At 36.6% G+C, this 17,320-nt stretch overlaps 2 protein-coding genes across 11 annotated transcripts in view; one reads left to right on the forward strand and one right to left on the reverse strand.

Moving 5' to 3' along the window:
* The window catches only part of LOC123703397 (serine/threonine-protein kinase WNK1-like), a 44,251-nt gene extending 36,075 nt beyond the window's left edge, over nucleotides 1-8,176 (forward strand). For 9 of the 10 annotated variants that reach the window (XM_045651326.1, XM_045651327.1, XM_045651330.1 and 6 more), the window contains 11 exons: nucleotides 322-528; nucleotides 781-972; nucleotides 1,401-1,516; nucleotides 2,237-2,320; nucleotides 2,959-3,078; nucleotides 3,871-3,952; nucleotides 4,957-5,067; nucleotides 5,715-6,007; nucleotides 6,403-6,554; nucleotides 7,226-7,413; nucleotides 8,038-8,176. In XM_045651326.1, coding sequence (XP_045507282.1) covers nucleotides 322-528; nucleotides 781-972; nucleotides 1,401-1,516; nucleotides 2,237-2,320; nucleotides 2,959-3,078; nucleotides 3,871-3,952; nucleotides 4,957-5,067; nucleotides 5,715-6,007; nucleotides 6,403-6,554; nucleotides 7,226-7,413; nucleotides 8,038-8,087 — 1,595 coding nt within the window. In that variant the 3' untranslated portion in view covers nucleotides 8,088-8,176. The remainder of the gene's footprint in view (nucleotides 1-321; nucleotides 529-780; nucleotides 973-1,400; nucleotides 1,517-2,236; nucleotides 2,321-2,958; nucleotides 3,079-3,870; nucleotides 3,953-4,956; nucleotides 5,068-5,714; nucleotides 6,008-6,402; nucleotides 6,555-7,225; nucleotides 7,414-8,037) is intronic. The other variant, XM_045651334.1, reaches the window with a different exon arrangement.
* Nucleotides 8,177-9,213: 1,037 nt separating this feature from the next.
* On the reverse strand, nucleotides 9,214-16,983 carry LOC123703390 (trypsin, alkaline C-like). Its single transcript, XM_045651318.1, has 9 exons — nucleotides 16,971-16,983; nucleotides 16,639-16,692; nucleotides 15,491-15,609; nucleotides 14,451-14,536; nucleotides 14,290-14,354; nucleotides 13,706-13,905; nucleotides 10,183-10,342; nucleotides 9,679-9,830; nucleotides 9,214-9,328 (listed from the first exon to the last, which is right to left on the reverse strand). Exons 1-9 carry the CDS (start codon nucleotides 16,981-16,983, stop codon nucleotides 9,230-9,232), a joined length of 948 nt encoding a protein of 315 aa, XP_045507274.1. The 3' UTR covers nucleotides 9,214-9,229.
* Nucleotides 16,984-17,320: the final 337 nt, after the last annotated feature.

Here is a 17,320-nt window from a genome sequence, read left to right on the forward strand (position 1 = left end):
AAAACAAATTAACTAACACAATACCTACCGAAAAAGATGTTTATAATCTTTTACTTTTGCGGGTTCGAATCCCACAGAACAATTTGACTGCCACACACTCTAGACAAAATTTTGATTGATTAGAACTAAATTATCAATATAGTGTATTCATAAAGTCAATATAGTTTTGATATCAAAACTTCACAACACAATTGCATATTATTTTCTATCTTTTTCTCAGTAGTAGACAGTCTTGTTTTTCCCTTTTAGTTCTTCTAATCTTCAGCTACTGAGCAATACCAACCAAGTGGAGCTCGCGTTATTACACAAGTATGTTTCCAGCCCAACAGCAAGCGTTGCAGTCGTCTGTGAACCAGCTGGCCGGCCAGTCTATAGGCGGGGGCTTCGGTCTGGGTCTAGGGCTCAACACGCCGCTCCAGCAGGGCTTGGCCGCGCAGAACTTTGGCCTGCAGCAGAACATCAATCTCGCATCGCAGAACTTTGCGCTCAATCAGAATCTTATGGGACAGAATCTTGGACAAAATTTAGGTGAATTTGAAACATCTACTGTCTGAAAATGGATACAAGTTATTTTTTAATGCCGTGCGTAATTGGAAAATCGATAAAATAACCTTACATTTTCAATAAAGCCTTTTAATTAACCCTTTTTGTTTATAAAAAGTAACACTGTAATTATCATACAATTCCAAAACTCGAAAAAAGAATCACAAATTTTACCGTAATTTCAAATAAAATTTTATGTAATTTCAATATTCTTTATTGCGTCTTTAATTCTTCTAGGTCTAGCGGGTCAGAACTTAGGTTTAAGTGGGCAGAATCTCATCGGGGGGCAGAACCTCGGTCTCGGGGGGCAGGCGCTTGCGCTTGGCGGGCAGAACATCTCGCTGATGGGGCAGAACCTGGGGCAGCTGGTGGCGCAGCGGGCAGTGCACAACGCGCTAGCTAGAAGAGCCGTGCAGAATATGGAGATGGGTAAGATGTGTATATCGAATGTAGTTGCCGGTTCGTAATTTGACAACGTATTAGGGTAGTGAAGCTTGCGTATATTAAAATGTACTAAAGCTATATGCGCAAACATCCCTCACTATGCAGAATAAAGTAATATGTATTTCAAAGAAAGTAACTTCTTCAATTTTTATTAAAATTATTATCTTAACAAAAAAATTGCTCGAAAAAATAAGCAAACTAGTAAAAAACTTGGTTCAGTTAAAATATAGGATGCGTCAGTTTAAAGTTGTAATCTATGAATTAAAAAAAAATGGTGATCCAAAAAGTTGGTTTCATGAATAAAGTGGAAAGAAGTACCTACTGTCATGCGAAGTTAACGTTCTTAATTTTTTTTAAGTTATTTTGCTTCTCTTTCATCCCTTTAAAGTATTTACTATTTATAACTGTTACAGGCATGACGAACGTAAACTCGACGGGCTCGACGCAACCGAGCACGCCGAACAAGAGCCAGTCGTACAGCGAGTACATGTTGACGCTGCAGAACAAACTCTCCTCTATATCGAACAGCGTAAGTGTCAATATCGCTTACACAACACGCACCGCTTTGTATATACTTGCGATCACCGCTTTTTAGTTCGATGACTGTCCATTCATTGTTTATAGAACACTGTAGATAAAATGTTTTTTTAAATGTTTGTTTGATTTTTTTTCAGTTTTAATAAAATAAAGTTTTTGTTAAACAAGTTGTGTTCGTAGTGTTAAAAATAATTTTAATTAAAAATGGTTGATACAAACACTTTAACGTTTTCCTAGTCAGAAATCATACACAGTAGAACGGGAAGTGTAAGTAACCAGACGAAGGTAAATTATTACAATTTTACTGAATAAAAAAATTAGGGTAGTTCCTTTTTCTATCAATTTTAAAGACAATATTGTTAAGTTTTTATAAATTATACAAAAAAGAGTGTGTGTGCCGAGCACACGTGTTAGAAGTAAAACTTTTTGATAAGATTCAAACAAAATCGTCGCCTTACTCCATGACATGACGGTATTACTATGACGCGACTTTGAAATTTTACTTTTTTTCTGTTTTATATCAATCTCTAAGACAATCCTGTCAAGTTCTATAACTTACATCGAAAAATAAAAGTTTATCGGTTCGCCTGAACCCCCCCTCGAGTCTGGTTACTCCCGCTCCCCCCGTACCGCGGTATTGCGGTACCGTGGTATTGCGGTACCGCAGTACTGCGTTAGCGAGCGCACGTGTGGTACACGCCAGTGTGTGCAGGGCCCGGTGTCGCCGCAGTCGCCGCTCGAGTACAGCCCGGCGCTGTCGCCCACGCACCGCCACGCGGGGCCCGTTGAGAACAAGGTGCGTGCGTGCGTGCGTCTGTGTATGTGCGTGTGCGTGCGTGCGTGTGTGTGTAGTGTGTGCAGTTGTTCATTGGGGTTTAAATTAGATGCAATAATTGAAAAAAAAAGATTGTCAATGAATAGTGTGTTTATCTGCTATTAATATAGGATTTAATAGTGGAATTGGAAAAGATTTTGATAATAATTTCACTCATTCTTTCATTCATGTTTCAATTTGGTTGCAAATTTTTTGTTTCAAAATTTTATTATCACTTTTAAGTTTCACCACACATACAAATAGACGCTCCGCTTATTAAGTTTAATATGAATTGTCTTTAAGTGAACTTAGAATATCAATTTACTTTAATTCTATGTTAATTGTTCAATAATTCAAACCCTTACGAAAAATCTAATCTAAAAATCTTTCCATTAAATCATGTCATTAAATCCTAAAATAGTGAAGCTAAAGTATTTTTCTCTTCACGATTCTCTCATTATTTCTTGACTTAAAAACTCAAACGTTATTTTTTTTTTTCGATTTTTTGCCCTTTAATACACATGTAAGGTATATCCAGGCGGAGGCTTTAAAACTTGAAAGACACTTTAATTTTTTTGCCCTCTGGCGCCCTACTAACATACAAATGTATGTATGTCCAGGCGGAGGGCGGGTCTGCGGAGGGCGCGGAGGGCGGAGCGGCTCGGCACGCGGCCCGCCTCGCGCACCTCGACCACCAGCTCAGCAAGATCAGCCTGCACTACAAGCATCACGCGGACAAGGTGCCGATAGCATGCCAAAAATTAAAAATATTTGAACAATCACTACATAGTATAAAACAAAGTCGCTTTCTCTGTCCCTATGTCCCTTTGTATGCTTAAATCTTTAAAACTACGCAACGGATATTGATGCGGTTTTTTTTAATAGATAGAGTGATTCAAGAGGAAGGTTTTAGTATATAATTTATTAGGCTTTAGACAAAGCGAGCGAAGCCGCGGGCGGTAAGCTAGTAGAAAAAAAAATAGGGTTTTAAACCCCTGTTTTTCGCAATGCCGGGGCGACGCTTGACCTCTCAGCCACCCGTGATCCCGTCAGCGCAATCGAATTTATTCTCCTCTTTCTTAGACACATAAAATCGAAAAAGTAGAATAAATTAGAATCTTACCTCGTGATATTTTCAATTCACAAATTTCTCATTACACGATCCTATTTCAGTACTCAGGATGTACGGCTAGCCCGTACAAGTTTTAGTATTTATATGCTTCATAAATGAGAAAATTATGAATTGAAAATATCACGAGGCAAGATTAAGGAAGTATCAAATCCTGACATTGTCAATTGACAGTGCCATACCAAAATGTTTTTTTTTTTATTAATCTCGCCAAAATGTTTATTTCTTTATTCTCGTATTCACAACAAGCGATGACAACTACCCAATGGCCACGCACACATGCGCCGTGTGCATGTAGTAGTGCAACCGATTCGCGCGATTCTATGTAACTTTGTACTGTTTAGCTATTATAATATATAACGTATAAAAGGATCTAATTAAAATATAATACCTCTTTTTACAGGATGTTTACAGTGAAGTGCACAGTGCTGATGAAATGCTTGCTGGTGGAATTAATGACAGCGCTGTCAATTCTTATGAAGAAGGTAAATTCAATTGCAATTTGTTATAATATCAAGTTATTTATTTATTCAAAATATACTTGTTATTTATATAAATTATATCCAAGTGTATAAAAAAGTCCGTTATAATTAACAATTTACACGCAATAACATTCAGTTTTCTTTTTATCCGGTAGTGTACCTATTTGGTAGACGAAGCAATTAAGAATAAAAAATAATTATTCCATTATCAGTTAGAATTAAGTAAAAAACGTTTATTTTATTTTCTGTCTCACTGTTTGGAAAAATTTGCTATGTGACAGAAAATAAAATAAACGTAATTTTGTTGTTTCACAACGTAACATGCGTTGTATGTACCTTTAAAATATATAACGCATGTTAGGTATAAAATCTAAGTTATAACTATTGTTAGAAGTAACTTTTGATTTAATATTTTTGTGGATGAATAGTTGTCATTATAGTTGTCACTGTTACCTGTCAGAACATGCTTAGCTGTCGAATACTATAAATTGCCGCTTTCCTTTGACTCGTGGCGCATTTGCACGAATCGTGCCTAGGGGCTTGGACGTTGTTTATACGACGTTTGACCCAACTACCCACACTTTGCTAATAGTCGTTGACTCGCTGCGATTTGTTATCAACTACCTACATCAATTAGGTAGCTGTGTAGAATCTCAGTGCATTCTTATTACATTCAAACTAATATTTAACCCGGCCTCTCGTGTTATTAACCGACTTCAAAAAAAAGGAGGAGGTTATCAATTCGGCCGGTATATTTTTTTTTTTTAATGTATGTACACCGATTACTCCGAGGTTTCTGAACCGATTTACGTGATTCTTTTTTTGTTCGATGCGGGATGGTGTCGAATTGGTCCCATAAAAATTTTATTCGGATAGGCCCAGTAGTTTTTATTTTATGAGCATTTTTGTCTGTAGGTATTTGTAAATTTTGCAAATGCAAGTTTTAAGTCGGTTGTTTTTAACGCAGTTATCACTTGTTTCTTATACTATATTTATTCGTGTATCAGATATGAGCGGGTCGCTGGAGGGCGGCGCGCTGAGTCGTCGGTTTCGCGTGTCGAGGGCGACGCCACTCAGGAACTACGCGCTGTGCCGACTGCTGCCCGAGCACTTGCACGGTGATTTGCTTGATTTTATAACAAAAGGAAGGGGGGAATAATAGCACGTACTGACAAATACACACACGCACTAAGGGAAATTAGGACGCATACAGACGCACTCACGTTTATACAGACGTATTCAAACACGCGCATGCGGACCCGAAGTCACAAAATAGAGATTGTTTTTTGGTAAAACTAAAAAAGGTTTTAATAGATTGTTTTATTCAATACGTAATTTGATAATCCAGTTAATTATTATATTATATTATTATTATACAACAATAATGATGTTATCATCTATCATAGTAATGATAATAATATATTTTAAGGTGATCACTGATACGAATTTTATAGATTAATATCCTTTATAACTTTCAATTTATTTACTATATACACACGCAATAAAGCTCACTACATGCATACATACGTATTTACACGCACTTAAACGCATTGACACGAACTAATACGTTCTTACACACGATTATCATCGTAAAATTTTATGTACTGTTAAATTTGCAGCAGATTCCAAGATTATTTACTGTTACCTTAATTTATGTTATATTTTAAATTTTATTGATCATATATATTGATAATGCACTAAAAGAAAACATTACATTTTTATAAGTTACAAATTGATACAATAAGTTGTATTCATAAAATTGCAGGCAAGGAGAAGCTCGATCTAGTCCAATCGCAGGAGGGCACCGTCGTGGAAGGTGGGGAGGGGGAACCAGAGGGGGATGGCGAGGGCGACGGGGACGGGGATGTGGAGGGCGACGGGGATGGGGACGGGGAGGGGGAGGGGGAGACCTCGTGCGACAATACTTCGTGGTGCGAAGAACGCGTGGATACGTACGTGCTGACGGACTGCGCACGCGCACGTACGTACGTGCTGGAGGACGTGCTGGCGGGCAGGCGGACTGCAATATTGGATCCCGCGCCCGGGGTGGCTGCTACAGTGAGCTTTATTCGATAATGTTTATGTTAAAGTCAAAACTCATTGCTGGTTAAAAAAACTTGAATGTAAAAATCAGTCAAAAGTAGTTGACAATTAGTTGAAGCTGTAAAATGTACTTCTTTATGGTTATTATTATTAAGCTATTGCATAGCTTCTATCGCGGGCCTTGAGCGCGGGGACCGAATCGAGAAATTTCGTAACTAAAAAACCTTACGCTCCCCACTCCGACGGGCGGAGGTGTGGCTTGAACGCATAGCATGCAATAGCTTTACCGCGGCAGTCCCCGAGTGCCACAAGTCGTTTTTATTATTTTTTTACACGCATCAATATTAAGGGAAGAATAATGTACAAAATATTGTGTATAATCATCCAGGACAAATATTGTAAATTTCCAGGCGGAAAAGCGGCCCAGCCCGGACGACAGCCCCACGGACGAGGGCGAGCAGAGTTACTTAATAATAGACCCGCTTCGCGACATGACGTGCACCGTGCTCGACCGAGCGCTGCGCCCGAGCGAGCCCGCCTTCACCGCCTTCGTCGAGAGCAGGTAACCGCCCGTCACGGTCACGGTCACCGGTAATAGACCCGCCCCTCACGGTCATGGTCACCGGTAATAGACCCACCCCTCACGGTCATGGTCACCGGTAATAGACCCGCCCCTCACGATCAAGGTCACCGGTAATAGACCCGCCCGTGACGGTTATGGTCACCATTAATAGACCTGCCCGTGACGTATATAATCGCCAACAATGTACCCGCGCGTGACGGTTGTGGTCACCAATAATATAGATCCGCTGCGGAATCCTATTTCTGTGTAGTTTTTAAAAAAAACAAAGTTTACCTTAACCCATAACATCGAAAGCCCATTTCATAATGCATTAAATTTTTATTTCACATCGGTAGATTATTTAATAGTTTCCAAAAAAAAATATTTGCATTAAATTATACGCAGTTTCTTATGGCCCACTAGATCTATAGACAAATTACAATTTCGTAGAAATATAACTTGCGAAATTGTAATCTAACGGTCTTTACAATTTTACGGTAACATTTTTAACACAAGATAATTAAAAACAAAATGTTTTATGGTACAAAATATATATGTACTGTTTAAAAATATACATACTGGCAACACCTGTGTTATGTAATTGTAAATTTTGATTAATTTTACTGTAAGAGTACAATATTTTCGATTTACAAATGTTCAACATTCTACAGGTATCAAAGCAGCCGGATAGAGGGTGAGAGCGTAAGCGAAGAACTATCCCTGTGGAAGAGCGTGGTCGGGGCCCCCAACGGTAGCGGGGCCCTGCCCGGGGGCCCCGGGGCCCCGAGACTGTGCGAGGGCGTAGTCGCTGGGGACCTAGTGGCTGACCTGCTTGTGGACGAGGCGGTTACTGACAAAGGTGGGTTTTTAAATTACAAATGTACATAAAAGCTCGAATCTTTTCTTGGTTTTTGTGATTACAATATGTAGTTTTATATATTAAAATCGATAAAAGTGAATATACACTATACACGCACAAGACATTTATACAAATGCTTGTTATCGGAAACTTTGAATTGATATTATTTCGAAACTGTAATAACATAAAATTTGTTTAGATGCATACTTACACTATTATAAAAGTTGGATAACATTATGTTCATATTTGTAATAATAATGCAGTATGCTTACAGTATGTAAACAACTTCTTTAGACTCGATTTTCACCCACTTTAAACGGACAGATTTAATTCAAAACTTTGTACCCTATCAAGGACCAATAACAATAAAATTATTTTTCTCTTATTAAGCTATCGCATAGCTTCTATCGCGGGCCTTGAGCGCGGGGGCCGAATCGAGAAATTCCGTAACGAAAAAACCTCACGCTCCCCACTCCGACGGGCGGAGGTGTGGCTTAAAGGCATAGCATGCAATAGCTTTACCGCGGCAGTCCCCGAGTGCCACACGTCTTTTTATATCCTGTATTTTTAATTTTATTTATTTATTAGTATTATATTTCTAATATATATGTTGTGTCGTTCCAGCGGTGTGCCGGCAGGTTGTGCTGCTGTCGGTGCGGAGCGCGCACTCGTGACGCGGTCACCTGTACCTTATATTTATTGTGTACCATACTATATCTATATCATTACTCGTTAATTATATTCATAATATGTGATATCCGAATATGTGTTTTATTTTTACCCCTAGTGTTATTTTTAAACATGCATAGAAAATATTACATCAAATGAGGTGCATTTACATCAAATGAGCGAATGGTCATTCTAATTACAAACTACTATGTCAATTTATTTTAGTACAAAACAAGCGTATATAAGCATTCTTTCGTTGTTTTTAGTGTGTTCGAAAAGATTCTATGCAATGTTCTAATACTGAATAACACTGAATACGAGTTTTCGTTTACACTAAAAGATCACGAAAGAATGCTCTTGCTCTAGCTCTATGTTCGTTTGATGTAAATGCACCGTAACGATAAAATACATGATCGATTCATAAAATTACAAACTGTCGCGGTGTTTCACCCCCGTGCAATATCAAGTATTGAATCTTAAAGCCTATATTCCTGTAAAGTTCCATTAAAATCTGTCAAGCAGTTTTTACATGAAAGAGAAACGAACATCGATCCACGCATGGTTGCGTTTATGGTATTAGCATATTGGGTCCATGGTATTAGTATGATTTTCAATGCCAAAAGCCAATTTGTATTTGATTTTGATGATATTTTATTAAATAGATAGAGGGATTCAAGAGGAAGGGGTTAGTATACAATGTATTAGGTTTTAGACAAAGCGAGCGACGCTACGGGCGGAAAACTTGTTGCCTATCTACACTAATATTATAAAGAGGAAAACTTTGTTTGTTTGATTGTAATGAATAGGCTCATAAACTACTGGACCGATTCTAAAAATTCTTTCACCATTCGAAAGCTACATTATTCACGAATAATATAGGCTATATATTATCACGCTAAGACCAACAGAAGCGGAGCCACGCGGGTGAAACCGCGCGGCACAGCTACTAGCTGTGCATAAGTTATAGTCAACATAAGTGTAATTTATTTACCCATATTTACCTAAACGCATATTCATTCTGTTAGTAGAATATGGTGCTATCGAATATTATAGAAACCTTAAAAACTAGTTGCAACAAATGCATAATGTATTTTATCTATTTTAAGGTGGGATGAAATGAAACAAATGCAGGTATTTAAAAATATATTTAATAACTTAAAAATATGGCAGCAAATAAACTAATTACAAATAGAACACTTAATTTACTAGAACTAGCGTCGTTTCTCGTTCCTCCAGATCCCGTTATCTGAAAGAAAAGAAATATTAATTATTTTAAACATTCAATTAAATAATTTTTACACTAGTCTATAAACGAATAAAAGAGCAATTACATACTCATCACTATTTTTTGTAAAACTAATGTGCGTATGTCCCGAGGACACGTGTCAGAAGTGAAACTTCTTTGGCAAGATTCAAAGATATCAAAAACGTCGCCTTAATCCATAACGTGACGGTATTACCATGTTGCGACCTTGAAATTTTACTCAACGCGCCTAAAGAAGTTTCACTTCAAAATGACCTCAGTAGACATCACATTAGTATTACCTACCATGGTATTACCTCTACACCAATATAGTTTTTTTAAACACTACATACCGTACTATTCAGCCAAGTTGTATAGCTAGAGACCCTGGCGCTGACTCCCGGGAACAGGGGGTGAGCGCAGTCGTAACCCCACGAGGTCACTCCCACCACCACCTCGCGGTATATCAGAGGGCCCCCGCTGTCCCCTTGGCATGCGTCCTTACCTATTTAAAAATATATAAATAATTTACGTGACCAAGGAAAATTTTGTGCCTCGTCGAAGCACAATATCAAACTGATTTTACCATATTTTTTAACGTACAACGTGGTACAACGATAAGAAAGATAGAAAAACTGCGATATTACTCAGGTGGAAAGTTTGAGATCGATGCAATCTTAGTACTTATCAATTTTTTCCTAAAAAAAAGTTATCAAAAATTATCTCATGCAATTTTAAATATTTTTAGCATCAGAAATCTACTTCTGGGAAAGTATTACTTTTTTCATAATCAAGAAAACTAACTGTAGGCTAAGATTTCACTATCTACGCCACAAACAATAAAAACACATTCATACCTCCAACATCAAGCAAGCCCGCGCAAATCATGTTATTAGTAACAGGGTAAGGATCCCCTGAAATGTTCTGCAGCATCAGGTAGCGGCTGGCACAAGTTTGAAGGTTCACCTTCCGAACTGTCACCTCGTTTAGGTATGCTGAACTCCCTTCGACGACCGTCTGAAATCGTTATAAAAGTAATACAAGAAATACCTATAAACATTTTTTTAGTTTTTATCTAACTAGGTAGAAAAGTAAATAACACAAGAGGGAACGTTTTGTATTTTGTTAGGTATATCAAGTACTTACCTATCTAAAAATTAACTAAAAACCTGTGCTAAAAACCACTTTATCGAATTTAAAAATTATTTAATCACTAGTAGCAGCTCCGCGCGGTTTCACCCCCGTGACTCCACTCCTGTTGCCCGTAGCGTGATGAAATATAGCCTATAACCTTCCTCGATAAATGGGCTTTCTAACACCGAAAGAATTTTTCAAATCGGACCAGTAGTTCCCGAGATTAGTGCGTTCAAACAAACAAACAAACAAACAAACTCTTCAGCTTTATAATATTAGTATAGATAAGAAAGCTTACATAATTACCGTCTATCATTTTAGACTTCATAATATTATGTATTCTACGTGATTTTTTTATTGCATTTTCTATGTATTAAAATATAATAATCATAAAACAAACGAAGTAATTTGTAGAAAACTTGTGAGTTGTTATTGCTTTTCCACATTTGATTCGACAGATGGCGTTAGTAGTATTACACACTGAGGATTGAACAAGTAATAACTGCGTTAAAAACAACCGACTTCAAACTTGCACTTGCAACATTTACAAAAATGCTCATAAAATAAAAACTACTGGGCCTATCCGAATAAAATTTTTATGGGACCAATTCGACACCATCCCGCATCGAACAAAAAAAGAATCACGTAAATCGGTTCAGAAACCTCGGAGTAATCGGTGTACATACATAAAAAAAAAACATACCGGCCGAATTGATAACCTCCTCCTTTTTTTGAAGTCGGTTAAAAATCGGCTCTTGTATACATTTTGCATTCAGTCATTCCAATTCTCATACAATTAAAAATTAGTTCTTATTTTTGTAGTTGATCTGGGATCAAAACCCATTGAGATGATACCACACAGATGTGTCTCTGTTGCTCTTTAACGTTAATCACTGAACTGATTTTGTTGAAATTTGGTTTATAGGTAGGTACTTTATATTGTAGTCTTTTTTGTATTGGCTTTTTATCTAGGTACGATTCGAACAAAATATTATGCTGAATTATGATTTTATGTGTAGGTCTTAATATTATTATAATATATAAATATAACGTAACGGTAAAGATATAACCACAAAAATAATATAATACTGAATTTATGTTTTTTGGTTTTTATGGCATTCAAATGCTTTATAAATATAAATTTATAAAGAATAGAAAAAATTCGATCACGAGGCGGGACTCGAACCCGCATCCTTCGCGCCATTCCGGGGCGGATGCCTAACCAACTCAGCCACTCGTGACCCGCCCGAGTAATCGAATTTATTCTATCCTTTCAGTTTTATGTGTCTTAAGGGACACACCGCGCGCCATCTATTGAGATGATTTAACAACCATCTCAACCAATATGAAGCACTTTTCAGTGAATACAATATTGTAACGATGGAACACGACCTTTTCTTGAATTTATGTTTTTTGGTTTTTATGGCATTCAAATGCTTTATAAATATAAATTTATAAAGAATAGAAAAAATTCGATCACGAGGCGGGACTCGAACCCGCATCCTTCGCGCCATTCCGGGGCGGATGCCTAACCAACTCAGCCACTCGTGACCCGCCCGAGTAATCGAATTTATTCTATCCTTTCAGTTTTATGTGTCTTAAGGGACACACCGCGCGCCATCTATTGAGATGATTTAACAACCATCTCAACCAATATGAAGCACTTTTCAGTGAATACAATATTGTAACGATGGAACACGACCTTTTCTTGAATTTATGTTTTTTGGTTTTTATGGCATTCAAATGCTTTATAAATATAAATTTATAAAGAATAGAAAAAAAAATGGAATGGCGCGAAGGATGCGGGTTCGAGTCCCGCCTCGTGATCGAATTTTTTCTATTCTTTATAAATTTATATTTATAAAGCATTTGAATGCCATAAAAACCAAAAAACATAAATTCAAGAAAAGGTCGTGTTCCATCGTTACAATATTGTATTCACTGAAAAGTGCTTCATATTGGTTGAGATGGTTGTTAAATCATCTCAATAGATGGCGCGCGGTGTGTCCCTTAAGACACATAAAACTGAAAGGATAGAATAAATTCGATTACTCGGGCGGGTCACGAGTGGCTGAGTTGGTTAGGCATCCGCCCCGGAATGGCGCGAAGGATGCGGGTTCGAGTCCCGCCTCGTGATCGAATTTTTTCTATTCTTTATAAATTTATATTTATAAAGCATTTGAATGCCATAAAAACCAAAAAACATAAATTCAAGAAAAGGTCGTGTTCCATCGTTACAATATTGTATTCACTGAAAAGTGCTTCATATTGGTTGAGATGGTTGTTAAATCATCTCAATAGATGGCGCGCGGTGTGTCCCTTAAGACACATAAAACTGAAAGGATAGAATAAATTCGATTACTCGGGCGGGTCACGAGTGGCTGAGTTGGTTAGGCATCCACCCCGGAATGGCGCGAAGGATGCGGGTTCGAGTCCCGCCTCGTGATCGAATTTTTTCTATTCTTTATAAATTTATATTTATAAAGCATTTGAATGCCATAAAAACCAAAAAACATAAATTCAAGAAAAGGTCGTGTTCCATCGTTACAATATTGTATTCACTGAAAAGTGCTTCATATTGGTTGAGATGGTTGTTAAATCATCTCAATAGATGGCGCGCGGTGTGTCCCTTAAGACACATAAAACTGAAAGGATAGAATAAATTCGATTACTCGGGCGGGTCACGAGTGGCTGAGTTGGTTAGGCATCCGCCCCGGAATGGCGCGAAGGATGCGGGTTCGAGTCCCGCCTCGTGATCGAATTTTTTCTATTCTTTATAAATTTATATAATATAATACTATAGGTAATAGGTACTAGGTTTAACTTTAAATTCGGAACTATATCACTATTTAGTAGCTATATTGCAGAAAATACTTAGGAACTTTTTTACACAATAAAAAGATTAGAATATATGTTACAGTTTAAACCCGTTTTCCGTTATAACGCATTTTGTCTAGTCCTAACTAGGAAAACGTCATATGATCTGGTTGATCCTAAAATGGTCAATTAATGGAACGTACAGTTCAAGTAACTGGACCGATCGGGCTGAAATTTGGCATGCAGATAGACACTATGATGTAGGCATCCACTAAGAAAGCATTTTGATAAATTCTGCCCACAAAGAGATAAAAAGGCTGATGAATGTTTGTACTGTACAGTATACTTGTACTTCTGTAGTATGCAATTTTTTTTTCACGCGGGCGAAGCTGCAGGCAACAACTAGTGTATTATATACCTAAAACTTACACTAGTCCGTCCCCATCCTACGGTCACAACATTGGAAGAGTCCGGTACCGTCGCACCCTGCTCCGGTATGAACGCTAGAGCGACACTAGCGCTCAGAGTAACTGCGGATGAAAGCGACATCACCGCGATATCGTTGTCGCGCAATGGGTTGTTGTAGCGCTCGTGAACTCTTATCTGTGAAACGGAATGTAGCGAGCCTCCTGGAATATACGAAATATATTTTTTTAAACAGACCAATGAATGTCAAATAGTAACTTATTACAATAAATAAATGTTTGGTATAAAATGTTGTTTTATTTTATCCTGTCTGATCAGTCTAACATTTTTTTAATTACCTATTCGAAACAATTGAAAATATTCATAAAAACCCATTAACGATTTTTGTCTTGCTGATTGTTCCCTTAATTAGGTATAATAAATTCAATTAAAATATCCATATTGAATTCAATAACCACACGTGAAAGTAATTTAATAATCTAATGCATATGTAGCCGTGAAATGAAAAATAGCGTTTGATTACACACCTCGGCGGAATCTATCACAACTTTTCAATGGATAAGCATAAGTATAAATATCTGAATTACCTGTGCTCTGGTATGTGGAACCAACTCGTACACTAAACAGAGAAGCACTAGCCAGTTGTCCAGATCTGCAAAAGAAAAAAGATATAAGTACCTAGTTTTAATTAGTTAAGTGAATAAAATAAATTAATTACAAAAATCAAAGTATAGTTACGATAACTTACGAAGTAACAAAGCAGTGAGCTGATGACATGACATGCCTTCTCGTGAGCAGGGTACCACCGCATGTTAGCTGTCTGTTGTATAAGATCTGAAATTATCATTCATACTATCATTATAAATGCAAAAGTCTGAGTCTTCTACATTTGTTCGGCTCTTCATCTTCTGTGTATGTTTGTCACTGAACTCATCCTAAGCGACTTAGCCAACTTTAATAAAACTTTTAGTTGATACGCAAGCAAAGCCGCGGAAAAACCTAATATAATAATATATTCAGTGAAATTTGTCGGTCATATAATTTATCAAAAGAGGGTTTTCCTCGCGGAAGCTTCAAATGGCAATATCAAGATAGTGCATTATCAGCATGATATCATAACTTCCCCTTTATATTATCTTTTAGCTAAGTACTGCATATAATAATATGAAATGCTAAAATTATTGACAAATGTCTTGCACATAAAAGGAATTTCGAACTTCAAGTAATTTCGGTCGTTGTACCTAGATAGATACCTTTATTATCAGATTAGTCAGCACTTATATTATAACAATAAACCTAATTTATTCTTAAATGATAAAGATACAAATTACACCTACCTATAAAGATAAATAAACAAACTCAGATAAATTGCATGTTTTTATTTTCTTTTTATTTTACGCATTTTATAGCTCTATAGATTACGAATGTACCTAATATAAATCTCGTGTCACAATGTTTGTCCTCAATGGACTCCTAAACCACTTAACCGATTGTAATAAAATTCGCACACCATGTGCAGTTCGATCCAACTTGAGAGATAGGATAGGTTTTATCCCGGAAATCCCTTGGGAACGGGAACTATGTCGATTTTTCTTTAAAAACGCGGGCGAAGCCGCGGGCGGAAAGCTAGTAACCTAATAAATATTAGTTATTACTCATCAATTAATAAAACATTAATCATTCCAATATTATTAGCTCAAGTACAGAATACTTTATAAAATAAAGCTGAAGATTCTCTCTCTACTTTTACTTTTACTACAGCTTGTTTGTCATACTAATTAAATTCACCTGCACTGTGTAGGGATATTTTTCGATGCTAGTGGGCGAGCCTCCGATGATTCTAACGGAAGTTTCCTCAGGGAAAGTGTCCAATTTCACAGTTCGTAGCTTAAAGTCCTCCGCCTGTGCTGTTAATAAATATATTTTAGAGAATTTTTTGTGGCAAATAAAATACATAAGTACATATTTATGCTTTAATGCGTAGAATTTGTAACACTGCTAGAATACAACCTTGCTAAATGATGAATTCCCACTAGATTGCGATCGGTCGAAAAATTATTGTGATCTACATAATATAACGCAGGTGCTGTTTAAGTAGTACTAGGTACAATATGTTTACAATGAAATATGATAAAAATAATGCAACAGGCATTATTTTTCGGTAGATTATAATCTATTTTACCGCTTAGACGGGTTAAAGTTACCACAAATTTAGAGACTGCCGTGACAGCATACCGTGCCTACGTAGAATCACACCTTCGCTATGGATTAGTATTATGGGGTAACAGTACTGCTAGGGATAGGGCATTCATTGCGCAAAAACGATGCATGCGAGCCATCTGTGGAATAGCACCCACTGAATCATGTCGACCCTTATTTAAAAAGCTTGGTTTATTACCCCTACCTTGTTTATATATTTTTGAACTGTGTATGTTTGTTTTTAGAAATAGCAGTTTGTTTAAAACATCCTCTCAACTAAACTCGAGATCACGAAGGGATCCGAATAAATTAATTTTACGAGAGAACCCCCGTATCGTCAAATACAGGGATAGTTGCGTGGGGATGGCCGTTAAAATATTCAATCATCTGCCAAATAACTTAAAGACGTGTAATGATTATAAATTTAGAAAACATCTTCTTAATTGGCTTAATGAAAAAAACTTCTATACCATAAAGGAGTTCATGGAAAGTTCAACCCGAACAGACCATTAACTCCTTTATGGTACCTAATTATTTTTGCATGCTTGTATTGGCTGAACATGTTTGTGCTTTATTAATATAATTGTATCACCATTGAATACCATGTTTAAAGCAAAATAAAGATTTTATTTATTTATTTATTTATTTATCGATTACACCTGATGGATGTTTGGGATAGGTAAATTCCCGGCATAATATTGATAGTAGGTACAAAAACTGCGATATATTCACACTACCTATGGTCTCGCGAGTAAGATTATAATCTGACGATTTTGGAATCTTACTGCAACCTATGATATATAAAAGTAATAGCACAGTATTACAATATTATTTCCTATAGGTCATTGACTGCAACATGTTATACATACGAGATATTATTAAAAACAACTATTTGTATTTATTAATATTATGTATAAGTAGGTATGCTTCGAATCGAAAGAAATTACTTAAAATTAAGAATTTTATAAGTAGGTATAGTGTATCGTTTTAAGATTTTTTGCGAAATGTACCTAGTTATTTCATTAAAATTTATTTATTGGAAGGAGTTACGAAAAATATGCAAACCTACCATGCTTAGTCATTTGACTTGGAAAATCTTTCACGCATAGCAACGGAGCAATCGATTAACGGATTATGAATACGGTACGTTTATCATAGGTAGGTATACTTTTTATTACGTTTCAACACGTAATTAGTACATAGTAACTCAATAGTTTCAACTTTTTTTCAACAGTAGGTTAAAAGTTAAAACCCAGACAAGACAACGAGTTAATACCTACATAATAAAAGTGGATTCGAAGTTCTGTCTGTATAAACTTCATCGTATTTTTATGAATACTTATTCCGACTTGAAAGCTAAAATGTCGAATTAGGTAACAGTATATAACCATCTGGCACGTTTCACTCGCACATATATGG

The sequence above is a fragment of the Colias croceus genome, chromosome 26, assembly GCF_905220415.1.
Source record: "Colias croceus chromosome 26, ilColCroc2.1".
NCBI classification, from domain to species: domain Eukaryota; kingdom Metazoa; phylum Arthropoda; class Insecta; order Lepidoptera; family Pieridae; genus Colias; species Colias croceus.

Coding starts and splice junctions, on each gene's coding strand:
- LOC123703390 (XM_045651318.1), bottom strand. Junction 13,906..14,289: donor TTCCACATACCAGAGCACAG/GTAATTCAGATA, acceptor CGTATATTCCAG/GAGGCTCGCTACATTCCGTT. Junction 10,343..13,705: donor TAGGATGGGGACGGACTAGT/GTAAGTTTTAGG, acceptor TAACGATTTCAG/ACGGTCGTCGAAGGGAGTTC.